Source organism: Stegostoma tigrinum, chromosome 9, assembly GCF_030684315.1.
Source record: "Stegostoma tigrinum isolate sSteTig4 chromosome 9, sSteTig4.hap1, whole genome shotgun sequence".
Classification (NCBI taxonomy): Eukaryota; Metazoa; Chordata; class Chondrichthyes; order Orectolobiformes; family Stegostomatidae; genus Stegostoma; species Stegostoma tigrinum.
Genome location: NC_081362.1, coordinates 39,691,869 through 39,710,143, shown reverse-complemented (window position 1 = coordinate 39,710,143; position 18,275 = coordinate 39,691,869). Strand labels below are relative to the sequence as shown.

Sequence of the window (18,275 nt, the reverse complement as noted above, 5' to 3'; positions counted from 1 at the left end):
GGTTCTTTACTCAGAGTGGTAAGGGCGTGGAACGGCCTGACTGCCAATGTAGTTAACTCAGCCACATTAGGGGCATTTAAACAGTCCTTGGATAAGCATATGGATGATGATGGGATAGTGTAGGGGGAGGGGCTTAGATTAGATCACAGCTCGGCGCAACATCGAGGGCGAAAGGGCCTGTTCTGCGCTGTATTGTTCTATGTTCTATGAGCCAGATAATCTTATAAAACATCAGAAAATGCTGAATACACAATATCATTGTTTCATAATGCATGATGCAGCTCTCTATAAAAAGATAAATCTGATGATAACTAGTCAAAGTCATTAATGGAATTACAAAAAGGTATACACCAACGATAAAAAGAAAAGCATTGCACAATAAGATGGACTACTAGCACCAAGTTTTTTTAATCTTAAAGAGAGTAAAAATCTGTGTAAATGTATATACTGTTATTATGGTTTGAAAAAAGATTTAAAAATACAGGGTAACATTAAAAAGATAATTAACAGTGTAAAATAAAATTGTGAGGAAATCAAACTCCTATTAAGATAATAAATTTGAGTGAGTAATATTCTGGCTGGTTTCTGCAATTATAATTTCACATTCAATACATACTAAATTTAATTTTGTTTTCTATTTTAAATGAAAATTCCACACTTTTAATCATTTAGTTACTGTGCTTTAGGCTTATGAACCTACATTAGGTGCAAACGACATAAAATAGATACCTTACTATAATAAATTTTTTTGTAAACGAATAGGCTGCAGAAAAAAAATGATGAAACAGATGAGTCTGCTGTCACAAGACGTCTGCTGACTTTCTTCCAGATCATGCAGTACCCAAAGAAAGAATGTGCCCTGCAAATTAAACCTTTAACTGCCTTCGGCAATCTCTTGACAAACTGGGGCTAAGAAATATTGCCACGTCTCATAGATTGGAAGACTAATGTTCGAGTCGCACTACTGTGTGAAGGGCCTGACCCACCCCAACTCATCATCCAGGTCACAGCTGTTAGTCTGTACACAAGAAAAGCAGGGCTGAGGTAAATCTGGAGTCATCCTTGACTTCCATCATTCATTCCTCTTCCTGCTTCTTTCTAAACAAGCTTCCCCACGCCCATCACATCAAGATGGAAAAAAAAGCTGCTGTTAAAAGTATAAACTACAACTCACGTTAGTTATAAAAAAATGTAACTCATAAAACTCAAACTTTTAACCTAACTATTTCATTTCAGGTATTGGTTAGTTCGAAGTATCTCAGCTGGTATTGCATACTGCAATTCGGTCTGCGTACATATTCTACAATGTTATCACATAGTCAAATAATGCCTGATGCTCCTTTTGAAAAAGAGTTTCAGTTTTCATACAAAGTGAAATGAAAGTGCTATCAAAACTGATTTACTTTGGTTCATAATACATTCTCTACAATGAAAGTTAATTTTCCTCCACAACATGTAACCATTAGCCTCTATCATTTCAACTGCATTTTACATTTTGGACTTTATATCTGCTCTAGAAAACTTGACTGTAGCTAGATGCGCTGAGTTCTAACTCAAAATGAGGCAACTACAAGGAAACAGACATATTGTAGTGGGCACAAGCAGCGTCAGGACACAAGCTGCTAATCACTGCACACTTTCGATATGACATACATTTTTCAAAGACGTTTACAACTTATATTTGCAAAAGGAAAAGGACAAAGTACCTGTATAATAAGTTAAGCAATGTTTGAAGCACATTTTCATGAATTCACATGGGTGAATGTTAGAGCTATTATACTGGTAGGTGTCAATACTTTTGTACAAATGCAATTGTACTTACAATAATAAAATCAACCCAAAAAAATGCCAGAAATGATTAAAACACACAACTATCTTATTTGGCCAAGTTTAATATCTATCATAAGAATCCTGTGAAAATTAAATATTTGCTGTAATTGGAGGCTGTAGTTCCATTGAATATTTATTTCTTTAAGGTAGTACATACTTCCCAGTCGGGCTTCAATCTTCTTAAACTATTAACACAAGGATCATACAGAAATAACAGAGAAGCCTTCTTTAAATAGCTTCATTCTATTTCACGAATGGCTACATTATGCAAGTCATGAAGACACTATGTCTGACAACAAATCTGCTGAACTTGGGAAAAGGGACAAATAATGACCCAGGTTTCCCAATTTTTAACCAATATACAATGGAGGGGGGGGGGGTGGAATTCAGCCCAGGTTCCCACACCTGATTGCTATTCATCAGCTCCTGACCCCTGCTGAAAATGCGCATTGAAAAAGTGAACATTGAAGAAGTGAAGGATCAGCTGCGATTCCCTCTCACAATGAACATCCTGCTGACAGTGAGTGTCAAAGCTCACGTGTAAATAAAACCACTTGCGTACCAATAGAATTCCCAATAGGGAGAGAAGAGAAAAGGAAAATTATCAGCCCTCCTCCCTAAAAAAATGGCAAGGAAAATAAGAAATAAAGCTTATGGGCCACATCAAATAAATATATCATGTAGATAGTCAATTGTAGATAACCAATAAAGAAGAATTTTTCTAATATTAAATAAAAATATTAACAGGCAAAGGAATTATTTATTACATAGATTTGAGTGGATGAAAAGCAATGTCAATAATTAATGATGAATTAATACAGAGATAAGTTGCTTACAGTTGTGGGATGGTTCTTTGTCTTTCTTGCTTCACATGGATTTTTTGCTCGATCTTGTCCAAGTTTCTTGTTGAAGCGAGGTAATGGCCTATTCACTGACAACAGAAGGATAGAATTACAGCAAAAACAACTTTTGCATAATGCCTTCAGTTTAGTAAACATCCCAAAGTGCAAAGCACTTCACACTCAACAACATATGGAGAGATTAGGACAGATGAACCAAAGCTTGGTCAAGAGGTAGGTTCTAAAGGTACATCTTAATAGAGTGAGAGAATGGTAGAGATGAGGAAAAGTTTAAGTAAGGGAATTTCAAAAGTTAGAACTAGGCAGCTGAAGGCACAGCCACAATTGGAAGGGCACACTGATTTCAGAGAGCTGGGAGATGTTGTAAGGAAATACAGGAGTGATTTGAAATCATAGGTGTGACTTTTAAGACTGAGATGTTTCTTGACTGGTGTCAATGTAAGTCAGTTGGCACAGGGTGATGAGTGACTACGACTTGGTGAGAGTTTGGATCTGGACAACATATTTTTGGATGCATTCCTGTTTATGGAGGTCCAAGATGGGAAGCTGTCCAGGACAGCATTGAGAAGTTAAGTTTCAGGGTGATCAAGAAGGGAAGAGGCTTTCAGCAGCAAATGATCTTATGTAAGGAGTATCAGGTATGTTATGAATTTGGAAGGACACGGGCTTGGTAATAGAAAGCTTATAGGCATTGGTGGCTCAGTTCAAGGTCTGGAATAGTCTCAGACAATGGCTTTGATCTTCTCAATATTTAACTGGAGGGAACCTCTGCTCATCCATTGCTGGATATCAGACAAGCTAGGTGACAAAAGAGGCAGAGAAGTTGAATAAGGTAGTACTCGGTAGTTAGGGGTGTTGTTGGCATGTAATGTTGTTTACAAATGTTGTCACTAAAGGGAAAGTAATCTAGGAGAAGAACAAGGATAAATCATGAAGGGACACCAGAGGCAACAGAAGGGGAACAGGAGGAGAAGCCATTGCAGATGACTCTGGCTATGATGGGAAAGATAAAAATGGAACAATGCCAGGAACATCCCAGCCAATTGGATGAAGGAGTGTTAGAGCAGGATGATTTGGTCACCCTGTCAAAGGCTGTAGATAGCTTGAGAAGGACAGGGAGAAATAGTTTACTTCTGTCACAATCATAACAGACATCATTTGTGACTTTGATCAGGGCTATTTCAATCTGTGGTGGAGTGAAAGCCTGATTGGAAGGATTCATACATGGAGTTGGAAGAACAACGGTAGGAACTGATTTGGGACGTGACAACACATTCAAGGACTTTGGAGATGAATTAAAAGTTGAACAAGGTTGGGAGTTTGTAAGGATGGAACAGGGCAGAGCATAAACACAAGACTGTAAGGAAAGGGGGAACAGAACCTGATGTTAGGGAATTACACATCAATGTGTGGTGATAGGAAGACCTCAGTTTCTCACACTTGTTGGAGTTGATGTGGACGGTGGGTATGGCAGGAAAACGTTATTTAAGAAGGCAGTTGGTGTTGGGAAGAGAATGCAGGGAGTTACTCAAGCATTCCAGAACAATCCTAATATAATGAGCAGAGCTGACAAATGACAGTAAGACCCAATAGTGCTTTACATGATCAAGCCAGTTCTAGCAATGACTGGCTAAATCAGTTGTTTACCCAAGAACATTCAATTCTGCATATCTTGGACTTAAGGAGAGCGCCAATTGGGATAGAATGGAGAGCAACTGGGATAGATGAGAGTTTTAACTAGATCAAGAACATCAATGAAAGAGAGGTCAGAGGAAATATGTAGCAGTAAAAGAAAAATGGAAAATGGAGGATCCAAAGCTCAGCAGTTGTAAATATTTTCTAATTGGGGCTGGGAGGAGAGGTTTCTTCCAGAGCTGGGCACAGAAGGAGAGAGTTAGGAGCAATAAGACTGTGTAGATGGCGTATGGAACACAGAACTGATGAGAGATGGCCTCATTTATGATTACAGCAGAGTGTCTGCATGAGATAACAAGTAAACATATAAATGGGGTTGGGGGGCCTTTTTCTGGAAGGAGAGATTTAGGAAGAATAAGATGGCAATGATTTCACAGGAGAGAGGGCTTCACAAACTTAGATGAACAATGAAACCACTGAGAATCAGATAGTGTTTGGTGTATAGGCTAAGGAAGGAAAGCAGTGACAATGTCTTTGTGAGAACATTTTTATTGTTCTTATCTGAATAGTAGAGAATGAGGATGTTATACAAGAATCGAGGGGAATGGATCAAGATGAGATGCTCAAAAGGAAGAGATGGTGCCAAAGCAATCAGGGACAAATTGAAGCAAGAGCTGGCCACATCTCAATATTCAGAAGGGAAAATGGTAAAACGTATAGTCAGGCAGGAAGGTGTGGATTGGGAAAGGTGTTGTCATGCTTCAGCCAGGTTTCCATGAAGAATGTCAAGAGGAGCATAGAGAGAGGTTCTAAGTTTATCGAAGAGAGGATCAAGCCGAGGATAGCAGTGGGAGATTAACAAGGCAAAAGACTACTACAGGATTTAGGAAGGAATTAGGGAAGGGTAATAACCAAGAAGGGCAAAACATGAGGTGACAAAATGACATGCAAGATGAATCTAGCAGGGGTAGAGAGAGAAAAAATAAACTGGAATGAAAAGAAAAGTGTGGAAATAGAAATGATAGGCTCAGGTCCAGAGTGGCATATGTTTCTAACAATGACCAAATACTTTTATTTGGATTTAAACAAAATATAGTTGATTTAGTGGATTTGCAAGGAACATTGAGAAATATTGTTCAAGATGCAGGTGAAGTCCAGAGCTGCTGAACAATTGGATATTTCAATACAGAACTCTCTGAAATCCTATATATCAACATATCTACTTATGTAAACATCAGCAGGGACAATAGCTGGTAGTTTTGTTTTGGAATTTTATGTATCCTTGACCAGGAGAGGTAGTGGTGTCATGATATGGTCATTGGATTGGTAATGCAGAGGTGTAGGCTTGTGATCATGGGACATGAGTTAAAACTCCACTACGACAGCTAATGGAACTTGAATTCAATATGAAACTAGCCAGACACATGATCATGGCAACAATCACAGTATAAAATCCCTTTTGGCTCACTAATTCCTTTAGGAAAGGAAATCTGTCATGCCTACCTTGACTGCATGTGATCCCAGACACAGAGTTAACTCTTACCTGCCCTTTGAAGTGGTCCAGCAAGCCACTATGTTAAAGGAGATTAAGGATCGGCAACAAATGCTAGCCATAAAATGTTGAAACAGAAGTAGGCCATTCAATGAAATAACAGCTAAGCTGGTTATCTGCAAATTGACTTGCCTGCTTTTTCCAAATGCTCCTTGATTCCCTTAATAATTGAAAATCTGTCTATCTCAGCCTTTAAAATGTTTAATGACCCAGCCTCTACAGCCCTCTGTGGTAAATAATTTCACAGATTCACTCCCCTTGCCAGTCATGCCCACATCCCACTAACAAATAAACAGGAGTCCAGACTCAGAGATGAATGCCTTCATGTACGTCTGAGCCAAGAGCTCTCATAACACAGTAGTAGTGTCCCTCCATCTGACCCAGGAAACCCAGGTTCAAGTCTCACTTGCTCCAGAGATGTGTAATTCATCATTAGTAAATCATAATTAATGATAAGTCTACAGGTTCTATATAAAACAAAGGAACTCTGAGCGAAAGTAGCCACTTCTCAAATTTCTTAGACATTCAAAGTGATTTACATGGGTAAGATAATAAACGAAACTTTTTATCTTTATGTCCTGGAGTTTCGCTTCAAACTGTGAAGCACGTGATGTTCGTTTTAGCAGGTGCCAGAATTCTTCATAATCTCCTTGGTTTTTCAAAATTCCATTCTTGGCCAGTTGGTCCTGCAGTTCCACAATCTGAACAGATGGAAATGGAAGGACAGGTTTTAGTATGAAGTACGCACAAATCTTACCGAATATTTGTATACCTCTTTGGTGGTCAATTCTCACAAACCTGTTGCAAATAGTAATCAAAAATGTTCAAAAATCTAACATAAATGACAAAAAAAAAGTCATTTCAACCTCTCTGGAGTGGTTCCCCAATTTAATCTGGTTGTAGCTGAGGCAAATAGGCAAGTATATTCCCAGATTCAACCCTGAGCTAAACTGAAATATATGCTATTGAAATATTAAATGGTGTTTATCCCAGCTGAATCTGATGGTCTCCTCAATCTTATTTTCTGCTAGGTATATGCTCCAACATTTTTTGTTGAGAGACTTGGGAAATCGAGGATGGAGAATGGATTGAACCTGGGATCTGGTTTAACCTGGCTTTATTTGGTTTAGTACCAAACAACACTGCATGTGTTCAACAAATATTAGTAGAACTGGAAATACAGATTTAAAGTAATACGAATTAAAGTACAAATACATAACTCTGATTAAAATGCAGTTTCAAACTAAAATTGATGATTAGACTTCATTCTACTGTAAAGCTGAGCTCCCCTGATATTTACTACTTGGTAAATTCCAAGGCCAGGGTTAGCTACTTATCTAACAAAGAGATTTAGATGTTGTTCATTGCATTGCTGAATTTCTGATTTTCGGACTATTGCTAACCCTTTTGCCTTCGTATATTGTCCGAGACAGAACTTTTTCACATGTTTGAGTGTTATCTATTTAACTGATTCTTCACACATATCTGCTAAAGGTAGGTGGAAAAGTAGGCCCAGAGAGAAGAACATGATTTGTACAATTCCAAATTCCGTAAAAAACAAAATAATTTGTAATTTCTCCTGGAATCTGTCAATTCTGAAACTATTTAAATGAAGAATTTAACATAAAAAAAGCTTGGGTGATAACAGTGCTAAAACAAACAGTCTTTTGTGGTCCTACCAATTTAGCGTATGAAATTTGAATAGCAAAATGTCTGAATAGATTCAAGGTTTTTTTTGATCGAGATAATACAAAGCAAAAAGATGCATCATTCATACCATGTAAAAACGTGACTTTGGAATGGACTTGAGATATTTGATTTCATGGCAGAGCTGGGAACATTCTGACTGCTGTCCAAATAGCCGTCTTGAAGTATTCTAAAAAAAGACACAGATTGAAGAACTTGTCAGTAGTTCCAGTAGCTGAGGTACAAAGCACTGAGCAAATGACATGTAAACACTCAGCCACAGGAAGCCATTAACAACACTGGCCACCAATTAGGACCCAGCAGGTAACCTTAACACTGCCTGCTGATGCTGCTCCACCTCTCCTTCTTTAACATAACTCACTGTTTTAACTGAGGAAACAACAGGCTGTTTTATTTATCCAGCAATTTGTACCAAAAGATCCCTGCTGACAAGCCTATAAAACCGTTTGTAGTCCTTCTCTGTCTTCTTTTCATCGTGCACCATAATAAGCAGCAATTACTGGCTGCAAAACAACTCTGCTTCTTACAAAAAAAACGGGAAATGAAGATTTGGCGATGTCGTCGGACTTTTCTGATGTCATTTATGCAAAAGCGCATGTTCCCAATTTTAGAAAATAAAGTTAATGTTCTCTTTCTGTCCAATTTCACTCCCATACTTGTTTTAAACTTATTTTAGAACTGTTGTTGATAATACACTATTGTAGTTTCATGACCATGTCAGATGTAATTTGAATACTTTGAAGAGTAGGCTTTAAATCTTTAGTTTTAACTAAACTTTTTAAATAGTTCACCTGCATTTCATAGCACCTATAATTTCAAGTCATTCATAAAAGATGGTACTGTATGAGCCTCAATGATTGCTGCTGCATTGGCTGATTTTAATGCTGAACAGTAACACAATGATTCTCAGATATAGTAGGAACTGCAGTTGATGGAGAATCTGAGATAACAAGGTGTAGAGCTGGATGAACACAGCAGATAAAGAGCATCAGAGGAGCAGGAATGCTGGCGTTTTGGGCCTAAACCTTTCTTCAGAAGAAGGGCCTAGGCCTGAAACATCAGTGTTCCTGCTCCTCTGATGCTGCTTGACCTGCTGTGTTCATCCAGCGCTACACCTTGTTATCAATGATTCTCAGACAACAGGTCCTAAATCATTACATATTTAAGTTTAACATTTAATTGTTAAATAATCTCTCATTTTGATGGAACAGGATTTTTATATTGTATTAGAATGCTTCAATAAAATTGCTGGTGACATGACGACTCTGGACAAAAGATCAGTGTTCAGATACTTTTTCATGAAAGCCTGTTCTTTTTTCATTCGGTAGACTGCTTCACCCATTGAACCAAGCAAATTCAGCATATAGTTTCTTAAAGGTGTTACAATTGTGCCTTTGATTCTGTAGTTGTGTATTGTATCTCAGACGTTGTCTGCATTCTACGCGCATTTGGCCATGGCAGGATGTAATGTAGTGTCAAAAGACTGTATTACAATGACTTGGAAAGATAGGATTTTCTGTTGCCCCCCAGTGACAACAAAAGTGGTGGTGACTATTAAAAATATACTGGACTTATTTATCTAATACTAGAAGCTGCCTTGTATTACCAGTTTCAAAGTACTAATCATACATATGTCCCTCTAATCCTGTCATTTGCAATGGCACAGACTTTCCACATTACATTATTGTATAAGGTGCAATAGCATCTTCCCTTGTCATCAAAGCTTAGTCAGTGGAATTTAGTTAACTGCCTTCACACCACACAAGCGACCATCACACAAAAAAATGATATTTTTTAGCTACAATTTCAATTTTAATTTCTTCTCTTTGTTCTGCTTACAGCATCATGTCCCCAGTGATCCTGAGGGCGAAGTGTCTGTCTGACTCTGCCCCTTACCAATGCTGTTCTTGTTTGGGAAAGGTGGGAGGAAACAACTTGGGCCATAGTATTTAACTAACACCATCACTTCATAATTTGCAGCTCCTTGTTTTGAAACTCAATAGTGGACACCTGTAAGCACAAACTTATATCCCATTGTAAAATCATAGAATATTCTGTTACAAAGTTAGCAATCATCAGAAACTTGCTATTCTCTGACTTACACACTACCTATGGCAGAAAGGTAATATGCAGAGCCAATCCTGTAACATGAAAACTTGGTGTCATTGCTAGCACAGAAGCTGCCTGAAGAGGCCTTTACAATGGGCATTTCACTGATTAAAAAGTGCTGTAGTGGCATAGTTCTTGTTCACTGCATTTGCATCAGGTTTGCTACTTTAATTCTGACTTGTCAGACTTACATACTGGACACTGTGATCAGCACAGCATGGACCTCGGCTGAGGGAAAAAGTGGGGAGAGGTGACCCAGGAAAGAGCTGGAGGAGACAGGGGACAGAATCTAGAGCTGAGAGCGTGGGGAATCTAGAAGAATTTGGGGGAGTTGCAATTAAGCAAACTAGGGAACCAGAGTTTGGATGAAATGTAAAAGTTATGGAAAAAGATTGGAATTGTCATTTGGGTTGGTGGTGACGTCAGGCTGAATTTTGTTGATCTGACAGGAATCCCATCCCATGGCCACATTTTACAGCTGGATGTGGGCTGATTGGTTGCCAGTGAACAGTCGTTGCAGTTAAGCCGTCCTGCAAGATGTTTGACAATTGGAGGTCCACAGTGCCACCAGCTGGACTGCACCTGGAAGAAGACGACACGGATGATAGAGTACCTTCTCATTGCCACTGGGGACTCTTTCATAGGCCTATAGATTCCAAGATAGGTCCCTCCATCAACATTCATCCTCTCCTGCCAGTCAGGAAGATACTGGGATTTACATGGTAATTTCATAGAACTGGAGGAATGCCAGTGGCAGCAGAAAGAGGCAATTAATAGCCACTTAAATGGTTCACTTGGTCTCTGGGTAAAAGGTGGGATTGTCTGCCATCCTCTCCACTGCTGATATGTCAGATGCTTCCCAATTCCTTGCCAACCTATTACATAAATAAGGAGTGACTACTGTGCTCTAACCCCTTCCCATCCCAGACCAACATCAACCATTCCTCCTTTCACTGCAGTCCGTAAAGTCCATCATCATACTCGCACGACAGACAGCGAGGTGATGTCCCCTCCTCCCACAGCACCCTTGGAGGTTTCAAAAGTTATTGGATACTTTTGCCAGCATTCAACAATTTTTAAGTCTTTACCATCTCAATGATGCAGAACTTAGTTGCAATGTGAGATTTATAAGCACCAACAGCATCTGAACTGTGCTTTCAGGCATTCGACAACCTCCACAGCAAACGTCAAACTCAGATGGTCCACTTCTAGTAGTCAGAACAGCAGTTTCTGACAGCATGAAAGGATCTACTCCCAGCTTCATCCACAGTCTCTCTGGGAGGCCATGTGTCACCAGCAGCTTTCTGGCTTGTTTAACTCGGTAATCATTACAAGTGCTACACTGACTGACGTGGTCACTGTTTTCATTGTTCAGGATTGGCCAGTAGAGCATGTCTCTTGCCCCTTTCCATCTTGATTCAATTCCTTGGTGATTTACATGAAAGCACTTTAGCATGCCTCTCTCCACTCTTTTGAGATAAAGAATCAATTTCTTTTGCACAATATTAAATCTTCAGCTGTCAATCTCTGTAGGCCCAATACGTTTTAATAGCAACATGTGTGTCCTTTATGCTCTCTGGCCATCCTTCCATCACTACTTTTTGTAAAAATGGAGATCTGTACCTTGTTCTATAGTTTGCTTGTCTTGAGGAAGGCTGAGGTCCGTCATATTCAATGTGCCTTCTGGGTTGATGATTTCTGCCACATGACAAGCTCCTGCTTCACAGGAATTTGGAAGATTTCACGCTCGGACAGAGTATCCTCCACACTCTTCATTCGGAGTGCTGCTCGATAATCTGCCTGCATTATAAAGCTGCTTCCCTTGCTTGTCTGTCACATCCAGATTGTAACTCCATTACAGAGACACTTTCTTTAGCTCAGATAACAAGGTGTAGAGCTGGAAGAACACAGCAGGCCAAGCAGCATCAGAGGAGCGGGAAAGGTGACATTTCAGGTCTGGACCCTTCTTCAGAAATGGGGGAGGGGAAGGGGGCTCTGAAATTAATGGGGTGGGTGGTAATAGAAGGTGGATAGTGAAGCAGATAGGTGGGAGAGAAGACGGACAGCTCAAGGAGGCAGGATGAAGCTAATAAAAAGGTGAGTGTAGGTAGGAAGTGGGGTAAGTAGGAAGTTGGTCAGTGAGGTGGAAGAGAAGACGGACACCTCAAGGAGAAGCCTACAACCCAATGGTCTCAATGTGGACTTTACTAGCTTCAAAATCTCCTCACCCCGACCTCATCACAAGACCAGCTCCCCCTCTCATCTCCACCTCCACCTCCTTCACCTGTCCGTCTTCTCTCCCACCTATCTGCTCTTCCCACCTCATTGACCAACCCCCACCCCCACTTCCTATCTACACTCACCTTCATTAGTTTCATCCCTGCCTCCTTGATCTGTCCGTCTTCTCTCCCACCTATCTGCTCCACTATCCACCTTCTATAACCGCACCCCCCCCCCATTTATTTCAGTGCCCCCTTCCCCTCCCCTAATTCTGAAAAAGGGTCCAGACCTGAAACGTCAGCTTTCCTGTTCCTCTGAAGCTGCCTGGCCTGCTGTGTTCCTTCAGTTCCACACCTACATTCTCACCTCGCCCATTCATCAACGCTTTGTCTTTCAGTTAACTCTCTGCAGGGTAATCTAAATCCTTCTCCTGAGCAACTAAACTATCCTCAGTACAATTCTGGGTTTGGATTATTCCTTTGAAGGAAAAAAGGAGTGATCTTCCCTTGAGACTAAAAAGACACCCTTCATGGCTAGCATCTACCCAATGTACTTTTTCTGCACTCTGTGGCATCTACCTCCTTTCCCTTACTTGTAGTTAAAGCCGCAATCTGATCTGTGACCTTTTGCTTCCGAGTTTTCTTTCCAGACTCATTCCTATGAATTTCAGCAAGTCCCGTGGTTTCTTTTTCAGCTTCCAGGATTTCCAATAACTATAATCGCACATTATTACACTGGAAATACCTTGGCTTCCGACTTCCACTTCCACCTTCAGTACCATCCTTTCTAATCTGAATTTGGGCTCTTTCCAGCTACCCATTCCTCACCTTGACTACTTGCCTTCCATTTTCTGGCCCTTTCAAATTTATGAAGGTGATGGGCCAAAGATAAAGTTGACTGAGATTATCAGCTATTTTTGCTGCCTGTCTAATAGTTGCAAAAAATCATTGGACTTCAACACAAGATCTTATTATGGAAACTAGTAGGTTTTTAAAATTCCTATATGAGAATAACCACTCTAAGCCTGGTTTCACTTCCTATTCACGTGTTAAAAATATTTTGCTTGACTCTTTCAAATTCAATATAGGTTTGCCCAGGCAGCTTCCTTCAATTCTGGAACCTATATGTGTGGGTTATAGGGGGATGGGTCTGGGTGGGATGCTTCAAGGGGCGGTGTGGACTTGTTGGGCCAAACGGCCTGTTTCCGCACCGTAGGAAATCTAATCTAATCTATGCCTACGTGCTTCAGGCACCAATTCGTACGCAGCCAGTATGATTTGCTGCACTGCTGTATGTTTCTGAGAAACCTCGCATGACAGCGAAGGGTAAATTTCCTGTTCTTTAGCTGTCAACTTACTTTCCAGTTCTCTTTTGCCCAATTAATTTGCCAAGCAATTTTTTTTCAAATGACATGAAAAGTGTCTCTACATCCCTTTGCTTGAACTCCAGTAGGGCCTGTACATTTCCTTAAACATTAAACATTTCATGACTGGACTTAAAATTATGATACAGATTCTCTCCAACAGAAGCTGCATCAGCACCTGATGTCTCCTGTTACAGCTGTGCTACTTTAAGCTTATATTCATGCCCTTTCTTCTTTTACCCCTTTTGCACTTCTAAATTTTCTTTTTTCTGTTTCCTGGTTTCTTAATTCTGTCTCACTTTAAATTTTTCTGCCATTTCTAGTTGCTTCACTTACTGCTCATGCTCCAGTCTCTTCAGCTGTAACTGCATGTCAATTGTGTCTGATACTTCACTACATAAAGTATTTGGTCCTCTTTTGTATTTCCTACAAGTGTAAGTACTATGCTAATACTCAATTATCTTTGTCCTTTCAGCTCCATTGGGCAATACTTTCTCTAGGTTACCTGCCAAAAACAAAATAAGTCAAGAGATAATGGGAACTGCAGATGCTGGAGAATCCAAGACAACAAAATGTGAGGCTGGATGCTCTGATGAAGGGTCTAGGCCCAAAACGTCAGCTTTTGTGCTCCTGAGGTGCTGCTTGGCCTGCTGTGTTCATCCAGCCTCACATTTTGTTGTCAAAAAATAAGTCAACTTCGGTTTTCAAATTTCATTTAGGAACTGCCAGTGGCAACTCTGCCACCTGCAGGTAATCTTTGCCTGTTTCCGCCACCATGCCTTAAGTGCTGTGCAGAACCTGGCGATAGCAAGAACTGCAGGTGCTGGAGTTGGTGCGGATTGTGGAGGAACGCAGCCGGCCAGGCAGTTTCAGAGAAGCAGGAGAAGAAAGGGGCCCAAGCAAAAATGTCAACTTTCCTGCTTCTCCGATGCTGCCTCGCCTGCTGTGTTCCTCAAGCTCCACAATGTACAGAACCTGGTTAAGATAACAAAGTGCGGAGCTGGATGAACACAGCAGGCCAAGCAGCATCTCAGGAGCACAAAAGCTGACGTTTCAGGCCTAGACGCTTCATCAGAGAGGGGGATGGGGAGGGGGACATGGAATAAATAGGGAGGGGGGGGGGGAGGCAGCCCGAAGATGGAGAGAAAACAAGATAGGTAGAGAGTATAGGTGGGGAGTTAGGGAGGGGATAGGTCAGTCCAGGGAAGATGGACAGGTCAAGGAGACGGGATGAGGTAGTAGGTAGGAAATGGAGGTGCAGCTTGAGGTGGGAGGAAGGGATGGGTGAGAGGAAGAACAGGTTACGGAGGCAGAGACAGGCTGAGCTGGTTTTGGGATGCAGTGGGGAGAGGGGAAGAACTGGGCTAGTTTTGGGATGCAGTAGGGGAAGGGGAGATTTTGAAGCTTGTGAACTCCACGTTGATACCATTGGGCTGCAGGGTCCCCAAGCGGAATATGAGTTGCTGTTCTTGCAACATTCAGGTGGCATCATTGTGGCACTGCAGGAGGCCCATGATGGACATGTCGTCTGAGGAATGGGAGGGGGTGTTGAAATGGTTCGAAACTGGGAGGTGCAGTTGTTTGTTGCGAACCGAGCGGAGGTGTTCTGCAAAGCGTTCCCCAAGCCTCCGCTTGGTTTTCCCAATGTAGAGGAAGCCACACCGGGTGCAATGGATACAATATACCACATTGGCAGATGTGCAGGTGAATATCTGTGTGATATGGAAGGTCTTCCTGGGGCATGGGATGGGGGTGAGGGAGGAGGTGTGGGGGCAAGTGTAGCACTTCCTGCGGTTTCAGGGGAAGGTGCCGGGTGTGGTGGGGTTGGAGGGGAGTGTGGAGCAGACAAGGGAGTCGTGGAGAGAGTGGTCTCTCTGGAAGGCAGACAAGGGTGAGGATGGAAAAATGGCTTGGGTGGTGGGGTCGGATTGTAGATGGCCGAAGTGTCAGAGGATGATACGTTGTATCCGGAGGTTGGTGGGGTGGTATGTGAGGACGAGGGGGATCCTCTGGGGCGGTTGTGGCAGGGGCGGGGTGTGAGGGACGTGCTGCGGGAAATGCGGGAGACGCGGTCGAGGGCGTTCTCGACCACTGCGGGGGGCAAGTTGCAGTCCTGGAAGAACGTGGACATCTGGGATGTGTGGGAGTGGAATGCCTCATTCTGGGAGCAGTTGCGACGGAGGCGGAGGAATTGAGAATAGGGGATGGAATTTTTGCAGGAGAGTGGGTGGGTGGGAGGAGATGTATTCTGGGTAGCTGTGGGAGTCAGCGGGCTTGAAATGGACATCAGTTTCTAGCTGGTTACCTGAGATGGAGACTGAGAGGTCCAGGAAGGTGAGGGATGTGTTGGAGATGGCCCAGGTGAACTTGAGGTTGGGGTGGAAGGTTTTGGTAAAGTGGATGATCTATTCGAGCTCCTCTGGGGAGCAAGAGGTGGTGCCGATACAGTCATCAATGTAACAGAAGAAGAGATGGGGTTTGGGGCCTGTGTAGGTGCGGAAGAGAGACTGTTCCACGTACCTACAAAGAGGCAGGAATAGCTTGGGCCCATGCGGGTACCCATGGCCACCCCCTTTGTCTGTAGGAAGTGGGAGGAATTGAAGGAGAAGTTGTTGAGGGTGAGGACGAGTTTGGCTCGGCGGATGAGGGTGTCGGTGGAGGGGGATTGGTTGGGCCTGCGGGACAGGAAGAAGCGGAGGGCCTTGAGGCTGTTTGCATGAGGAATACAGGTGTATAGGGACTGGACGTCCATGGTGAAAATGAGGTGTTGGGGTCCGGGGAATTGGAAGTCCTGGAGGAGGTGGAGGGCGTGGGTGGTGTCACGGACAAAACCAACCCAACTTGTCCCCTCCCCCTACCGCATCCCAGAACCAACCCAGCCTGTCTCTGCTTCCCTAACCTGTTCTTCCTCTCACCCATCCCTTCCTCCCACCTCAAGCCACACCTCCATTTCCTACCTACCACCTCATCCCGCCTCCTTGACCTGTCCATCTTCCCTGGACTGACCTATCCCCTCCCTACCTCCCCACCTATACTCTCCTCTTTATCTATCTTGTTTTCTCTCCATCTTCAGTCTGCCTCCCCCTCTCTCCCTATTTATTCCAGTTCCCTCTCCCCATCCCCCTCTCTGATGAAGCGTCTAGGCCCGAAACGTCAGCTTTTGTGCTCCTGAGATGCTGCTTGGCATGCTGTGTTCATCCAGCTCCACACTTTGTTATCTTGGATTCTCCAGCATCTGCAGTTCCCATTACCACTGATACAGAACCTGGTGTTTTGTTCACCTGTATTATTTACCATACCACACCCAAATCTCATATCCAATCAAAACCGATCCAATCTCAATCTACATCCTGATTCTACGCCCAAATCTGAATCGTAGACCATGAGAAATGATTCTTACATTACAGAATTTTAACATCAACTGCATTTATGCTATTTCATAGAAGCAACAAATGCTGAGTTGTGTTTCCACTCCAAGTATGAACATTAGTTATTTTCTTCAATCCTGATAAGAATCCTGGAACACACTCAAATGTGTCTCCCAAAGACTGTAAACTATTCTGATTAGTGAGAAATTCTCAGCTATAGTGTATGCTTCACAAACGCATACCTGTTTCTTCACTTGCTCCTCAATATTACGTTGGAACTGAAAGTCTCGTTGTTTAATTACAAGGCGTTGCTGTTGAACTTTCTTGCTCAGTAGATCCATATATTGTAAACGCATGACATTACACAGCTTGTGCACATTCTTGTAAACCTCCAGATGGCGCTAAGATAACAAGCAATAAGAACGTCATTTGGCACATAATGAATTCTACAAGTGTTCGGCAATTAGTGCAGAACTAGGAGTTTAAAATAAAAACCGCGTTTAATAATGTGATAAATACAACACAAAAAAGGATGATTTCACACCAAAATGGTTCATAATTCTGGGTATCTTTTTAAATGAACATATAGTTAAACATTCACAAACTCTCAAGGGTTTGAGCAGCTGGGGGGGGGGGCAAGTGGTTCATTTCAAGAAATGAATGTGCAACCTTTTATTTTAAAGAACGTTCCTCTGTACGTTGTTGGTGCTTGATTCACAAATTGGCAGCCATTCCTTTTTAAAATCCTTTTAAAATTCCAAGTACCACGGAAATGTTCTCATCAAGATACCTTCATTGCTTCCCCCTATGAGCATCTTCTCATCCGGAACGGTTTCAACCTCCATTTCAATTCATCGTGAGTTCCTTTCTGAGTTCAAATGTCCTGTTAGCCTTTCTTAATCTCACATCCATATAAAGTCCCCAACCCATATCCACAGATATCTCTTTGACTTTGCCATCTCATGCAGCCTTGTTGCTTCCATTGTATCATTTGATATACAGCCATTTCTCATTCCTTCCTTGCATCACTGCCCACCCACATGCCCTTCACACTTTCAATCTCACTCATCGTTTTAAAAAAAAACTGATCTGTCCTCAGGAAGGGCACTCTCCAAATTCACTTGCAATGTCACGTTCATAATCTCAAACTCACTGGTATTATGATCCTGTCAGGCATCATTGGTACTTATAGACAAAATGTAAACATCTGGCAATGAAATGACAAAATTATTCCACAAGATTTCATATTTTTAAACAAAGGCAAACTAGCATATATGAAGAGAAATGACATAAAATAACATCAATTTAACAATATGAATGATAAAGACCAATGCTATAAGCTTAGTTCTACATTTTACTATACTCTTGATACTCTCGATATATATGTTCCCTAATCTTACAGAACCCAAGATTCATCCACTTTTCCTGAATACAACCCAAAAGTATGCAACAGCTCTGTCAATTTCACATTAACTGTCCTCAGTGTTCCAGCTATCGTCTGAAATAATATGCCATGAAAATGTTTCCATTAGTTTCTTTGGTTATGCAATCCTCTGTCTTTCCTTATAGACTTGTGACTGTGGATGTCTTGGGTCCTTATTTGGGTTACCAGCAGAAACTCAACTGTCTTC

At 41.8% G+C, this 18,275-nt stretch overlaps 1 protein-coding gene across 1 annotated transcript in view; it reads right to left on the bottom strand.

Annotated features, from left to right (window-relative positions):
• si:ch211-130h14.4 (uncharacterized) overlaps nt 1-18,275 on the bottom strand; it is a 110,878-nt gene that overhangs the window by 74,278 nt on the left and 18,325 nt on the right. Inside the window, exons 4-7 of the mRNA XM_048536839.2 lie at nt 16,887-17,045; nt 7,655-7,753; nt 6,440-6,578; nt 2,667-2,761 (exon numbers count right to left, since the gene is read on the bottom strand). Coding sequence (XP_048392796.1) covers nt 2,667-2,761; nt 6,440-6,578; nt 7,655-7,753; nt 16,887-17,045 — 492 coding nt within the window. The remainder of the gene's footprint in view (nt 1-2,666; nt 2,762-6,439; nt 6,579-7,654; nt 7,754-16,886; nt 17,046-18,275) is intronic.